The sequence below is a fragment of the Bidens hawaiensis genome, unplaced genomic scaffold (assembly GCF_021521415.1).
Source record: "Bidens hawaiensis isolate Kalapana, Puna unplaced genomic scaffold, B.hawaiensis_p1.1 tig00043092_1, whole genome shotgun sequence".
NCBI lineage: Eukaryota > Viridiplantae > Streptophyta > Magnoliopsida > Asterales > Asteraceae > Bidens > Bidens hawaiensis.
In genome coordinates this window covers 89478-95650 of record NW_027497659.1, presented here as the reverse complement: position 1 = coordinate 95650, position 6173 = coordinate 89478, and the positions used below count along the sequence as shown (strand labels likewise).

The following is a 6173-nucleotide window of genomic DNA, read 5'->3' as shown; positions in this document are numbered from 1 at the left end:
ATCAAGCTCATAATCGGCTCACTTCGAACACTATAAAGTACAAATCAGACTTTATTTACCACAACTTGTTAATAATCCTACGACTAGCGTCAAAGAATGGTATACCGAATTGGTATGTTACACGTGTAATATAACATCTTCGCTCACAAAATACGAGTCCTACGTGTTTGGGAACATGTACACCCCTTGTGTCGTTTCGATCAGTATAATACGAAACATCAGCTTACTGTACATTCTTCCGCTTTGGCAAGCAGCACTAAAAACATCCAACGTGGAAAATAAATTGAATTAATGACCGTTAGAGATGTTAGAGATCTTATCTTCGATACTGTCTTCTTCGATGCAGTCTTCTAACCTCGCGTGTCCCCTACGATTTAATTCCTCTCTGCACAATAATAATTCAAGATTAGTTTAAGATGCATATATAATAAATGGAAAATGACCAAAATGTCTATTTGACTGGTCAAAGTTATCGTTTTGTCTATTGAAATTTGGTCTTCCCAAAATCTCCTTCTCAGAACTAGTCGACCCGCCTAGATAATGATCATGACCCGACTAGATTTTCAACCAACCACGTCACGCCACATGTCAGTATCTAGTCGACTCGCTAGAATTTTTTTTTTTTGAAAAAAGAACCCATTCAAACCGCCTAGATGTTTAACCAACCAGGTCACGCCACGTGTTAGTGTCTAGTCGAGTTGCCAAGATTTTTACAAAAAACCAGTCGACCTGCCTGGAATTTTGCCGACAATATTCTCGGCGGCTAGCCATGTTTCAGTCTGGTTGTCAAAGATGTCGACGGAAATATAAATACAAATCCCGTCACATGATTTTTAGTTTACACAGATTTTAAAAGTCGGGAAATATAAATACAAATCCCGACACACGATTTTCTAAAATTCAGAAAACCAGGCGGATCGGTAGTTTATTCCAGGAGATCCGACCATTTTTGAAATCTAGGAGGTTCGTCTGGTACTCTGGTTTAAAAAAAAAAAACTCTGGTGACTCGACATGGTTGGTTGAAAATCTACGGCATCACCTGGTTGGTTGAAAATCAAGTCGGGTAGTGATTATTATTAGGCGGGTCGAATGGATTTGGGATCAGACATTTTGTGGAGACCAGATTTCAATGGATAAAATGGTAACTTTGACCAGTCAAATGGGCATTTTGGTCATTTTCTGTATAATCAAACTGATTCAAATTATTAACTAAAATATGAAATGCTAGCAGTTTTGTCACCTGAGACAATTCCAGATTGAATGATAATAAAGTATAGCAACGATCCTGCGTTTTCTTTCTTCCTGAAAATCAACCGCACGTTGTACAACAGGCAACTGTTTTATTCCTTTAGCTTCCATCAACTTTTTAGCAATTGCTAGATCCGTATCAAGATAACACGTTAATAGCCCGCATTTTCGCCCACGATAGCTTATCCCTCGTGTACACACAGAAGAAACAAGGTTATCGCTAAACTGCAACAAAACAATTTAGATTTTAATAAAAAAGCAAATGAATCGTGTGTTAAATATTATAAAGCAATAACAGTAACATACATCTGGAACTGAAACCCCATCGATTTCGTCGTAGGTTTTCAATATGCCACGTTTAATGTCGCCATAGGTTAGAATCCCTTCTAAAAGTCGTTCGTCAGTGTCAACGACAAGCACACATGTTTGTTGACCGTTATCCATACATTGTATAGCCTCTTTAATAGTTGAAGTTAATCCGACATTAAGGTAGATGGTTGACATCGCCTGTGCAACCTGATTTAACAAAATAACAGAAACTGTTACCATGCAGTAAAACATTTGGCAAACTACATGAACAAAAATGAACTTTATTTTTTTCCTATTTTACAAAATATGACTATAAAATTTTTATTTTATAGGTTGAAAAACTAACTTTTTCCTGGAAAAAATTATCTTTTTCTTGAAAATAATAACATATAAAAAATTATTAAATGCCACACACATGCCAGATGACATAAATCATATAATGCATGTTCACTGAAATGACAAATATGATGTCACATCAACAATCTTTTTCAAAATCAGTGAAAAAAGGCATGCACCTAATCGCTGCTACAATCGGTAACAAAAAGTAGCTTGGTTACTAAAAGCATGAATAAAATGTAAGTTGGTTTCGAACGTGTAAAGTTCGTTTTAATTTCGTGCAGTTAGCTTGTGACAAAGTCTATATAAATAACCTTCAAGTCTTCAAGAATAATATCTTCATCAACCGATTCATGGTTACCATCGGGTCCCATGACACAAAGTTCCAAATCATCTGAATCACCCGTTGTTTGTCTCCACGATTCAAATTTGTCAACAGGTGAGAGCATAGAATAACCCTTTTTCGTATCACTCTCCTTTGACTGGTTTGCTACAGACGGTACCCAAATTGCTAATCCAACAGCCCCCTAAAAAGCACAAATTTAATAACAGAACCCGTAGTTAATTTCACACACTCTCTAAAATAAATTTACCATAAGTGGAAGCAAGATCCTATAATCCTTGGTTAACTCAAACAAAAGTAGAACCGAAGTCAACGGGACAGAGCAAACCGAAGCCAAAGTTGCCGCCATTCCAATCTTCAATATAATATTACAATCATAAATATAATTCATAACCACCAACAAAACTCAATAATTAAACAAAAAACGTTACCAATGCATACGCCTGTGGCTCAGCAATGGCAGTGTTCCCAGGAATAGCCGAGTTAATCAACTCACCAGCTGAGCCACCAAAAACCGCACCAACCGCAGCCCCAATCATCAAACTCGGTGCATATAACCCACCAACGAGCCCAGACCCTTTACATAGAGCCGTGGCTACAACTTTAGCCGCTGCTAACTGAGCCAGAAGCCAGATTCCAGGAGCCGAAGCTATCTTTCCAGTATGCAAAATTTCATCAACATTATTGAATCCCCAATACAAAACTCCAGGGTACTTAAGTGCTATTATACCAGCCCCTAAACCACCTAGGGCCGGGGTCACAACAGCAGGAACATTAAACCGTTCTTTGATATACTCAAACGCGTTACTAAACCATGTTAGCAAACGGGTAAATAATACACTAACCACTCCACATAGCATGCCCAATATCAGGTATAGAGGTAGTTCTGCATATATATAGAATATTATCTTTATATAAGATCTAAGCATCACTAATGGGAATCAATATGTAAGGATTAAATACCTGCAGCAGATTTCAAATCATAACTAGGCACTGTGAAAGCCTGTTTTTCACCAAGAACAGCATTTGAGACGGTGGAAGAAATAACGGATGCTAATATTATCATTGCAGTTGTAAATGGAGGTGAGTTTTCTGCACGCAGTGGTCTTAAAACGGTTTCAATCGCGAAGAATGAACCAGCAACTGCTGCATTGAAACCTGAAACAAAAGATAGTGTTTAAATATTAGGATTATTCAAAGATTATTTGTAAAATGACTTAAATAACCTGAAGATATGCCAGCAGCAGCGCCAGCAGCAACGAGAGCTATCCTGCGTTCTTTATTACTTTCCATCATTAACGAGCAGCCATTGGCACACGATTTTCCAATATCTACACTTGGGCCTTCTGGACCCAAAGAACAGCCCGTACCTAAAGTAACTGCAGCTTGAATAGCCTTCACTGTTGGATAGAATCCAGATAGAACGCTTGACCCGTGAGCCGACTGCTTTATTTGGTCCAAAATTTCTAGTAAACCATGCAGCATTCCAACAATTACACCTCCTGTGACCGGAATTAGAAGAATCCGGTGCCACGTGTCAGCTAACCGTTGCAACCGTAGCCAAGCAGCACCCTCGTTTGGAGTCCCGGCCCATACCCATCCATGTATTACGTGCACCTGTATTCAAAATCTCAATATTTAAGATGCAGGGGTGGTTAGCATTGTGTTTCGAAAGTTATTACATAATAATCAAAAATCATCTGTAACAGTTTAGGCTGTAAACGAATAGAACATTCAGCAAGCTGTTTGGCAGGAAGTTTGTGCATGCTCGTTCGATTAACTAAAATGAATGAACACGATCAGAGTTTGTGTTCGTTCAATTCTGCTCATGAACGTTTGATAATGTGCTCATTTATAAACAACTACTTATGTATTTATTAAAATTCAAGCGAACGTTCACGAATAAAGCATGTGCTCATTCTCTCGTTCATTAACTAAATGAACTTCCCGCCAAACAGTTCATGAATGTTCGGTTCGTTTATATCCTACAGCTAAACTAATTATCTGATCCCTAGATGATAAACATAACAACCCCATTGTTTATTGATCCATAGATGATAAACATAATGAACACTATAAACGAACCGAACGTTATTGTTCATGAACTGTTCGGCAGAAAGTTAATTTATGTTCGTTCAATTAACTAAATGAACAAACACGAACAGATGTCATGTTCGTTCAATTCTGTTCATGAACGTTCAATAATGTGCTCATTTATAAAAAACTACTAATTGTGCTTATTAAAATTTAAACGAGCGTTCACAAACAAAACATGCTTTCAATCGTTCATTTATTAACTAAACAAACATAAGCTTTAAAGGACGAACATGAACAATGCCTTGTTCAGTTCGTTTAGTTTACAGCCTATATATCTACTCCTAAACTGATTATTTGATCCCTAAATGATAAACATAACAACTTAAATTAATGAAGCTACAGAATCAACCAACTATTCAATTTAGCGTTCAATTGAAGGCGGCAGCACACAAACCAGTAGCAAGCCCTAGCAGACATAATGATTTCGTATAAACAACTACTTATGCATTTATTAAAATTTAAACGAACATTCACGAACGAAACATGCGTTCATTCATTCATTCATTAACTAAACGAATTTCCCGCTGAACAGTTCATGAATGCTCAGTTCATCTATATCCTACAACTACTCATAAACTGATTATCTGATCCTTAGATGATAAACATGACAACAACCTACATCATTTATTGATCCCTAGATGACAAACATAATGAACACTATAAACATGTTCATTCAATTATAATCATGAACGTTCGATAATGCGTTCATTTATGAACCACCACCTATGCATTTATTAAAATTTAAACGATCGTTCACGAACAAAAAATGCGTTCATCCGTTCGTTTATTAACTAAATGAACATAAACCTTAACATACGAACACGAACAATGTTCATTTACTGCATAATATTATCTGATTCCTAAATGACAAAACATAACAACAACCTAAAGTGATCAAGCTACAAAATCAACTAAACATTCAATTTTACCGCTCGATTGAACGCTGCGACACACAAACCCGTGGCAAGCCCTAACAAACATCCAATAACCAACAACGCCCATTCCGGAGGCGCGCCATCGCCTAAAACCTCATCATCATCTCCAATGTCTCTATCCGGCCACCGCGGCCGAGGCGACCGCAACTTAATGCTCAACCTAATATCCGTAAACGCTCGGTCCACTTTATTCCACAGATCCTTAATACTTCTTCTACTACTACTGCTGCTACTTCTTCTTCCACAGGGAGATGATGCCGGTGAAACCTGACATTCCAAATCATCCGCTTTATCATCAGTGTGAGTAGTGTCCGTACGATTCATGTTATTGAAACCCTAAGTAGTGACCGTACGAGTCATTGAGATTTGGATGGTGGTGTTGATGAGATCGGTTGCGTGAAATTAGAAAATTATTATTATTATTATTAGGTTTATAATATTATGTGTTAGGTAGGAGGAGGAGTGTGTATAGTGGTGGTCGGAAAAAGAGAGAAAACGGTGATCGGAAATAATAATAATATGATAAAAGCGACGGTGATAATAAAAGATTGATGATGTTTTCTGATGCATTTCTGATAAAAGTAAAATAAATAATAATAATAATAATAATAATAATAATAAGTTGCAAAAGTCTGAGGCTGACATGGTAACAATGTATTCTCGGGTTTAAAATTCAAAAAAAATAAATGATAAGATTAGATAGGGGAAGAAAAGAAAATAAATTATATATTTAAAAGACATTCTCGAGTTAAATAAAATAATAGAAAAGAAAATGTTAATTGCATTCTTGAGTTAGATAGAAAGGAAAAGATATAAAAAAGATTGTAACTTTGCAATCATGTCCTCATTATTGAGTTAAATAGTAAGGAAAAGATAGGGTAAACTAGTAATATTATACATGACTA

General features: G+C 36.6%; 1 protein-coding gene across 1 annotated transcript; it reads right to left on the bottom strand.

The window, feature by feature from the left end:
- Positions 1 to 1236: 1236 nt before the first annotated feature.
- Positions 1237 to 5340, bottom strand: LOC143594112 (chloride channel protein CLC-f-like). The gene is made up of 8 exons (XM_077073505.1): positions 5263 to 5340; positions 3463 to 3853; positions 3200 to 3394; positions 2668 to 3122; positions 2487 to 2591; positions 2208 to 2420; positions 1555 to 1764; positions 1237 to 1473 (listed from the first exon to the last, which is right to left on the bottom strand). Exons 2-8 carry the CDS (start codon positions 3719 to 3721, stop codon positions 1237 to 1239), a joined length of 1674 nt encoding a protein of 557 aa, XP_076929620.1. The 5' UTR covers positions 3722 to 3853; positions 5263 to 5340.
- Between the last annotated feature and the right edge of the window lie 833 nt (positions 5341 to 6173).

Bases quoted from the DNA above. Each gene is read 5' to 3' on its own strand.
- LOC143594112 (XM_077073505.1), bottom strand. From the start codon at position 3,721: ATGCTGCATGGTTTACTAGAAATTTTGGACCAAATAAAGCAGTCGGCT. The intron at 3,395-3,462 runs GTTATTTAAGTC...CTTTTGTTTCAG, and splicing joins TGCTGCTGGCATATCTTCAG to GTTTCAATGCAGCAGTTGCT. The intron at 1,474-1,554 runs GTATGTTACTGT...GTTTTGTTGCAG, and splicing joins ATGGGGTTTCAGTTCCAGAT to TTTAGCGATAACCTTGTTTC.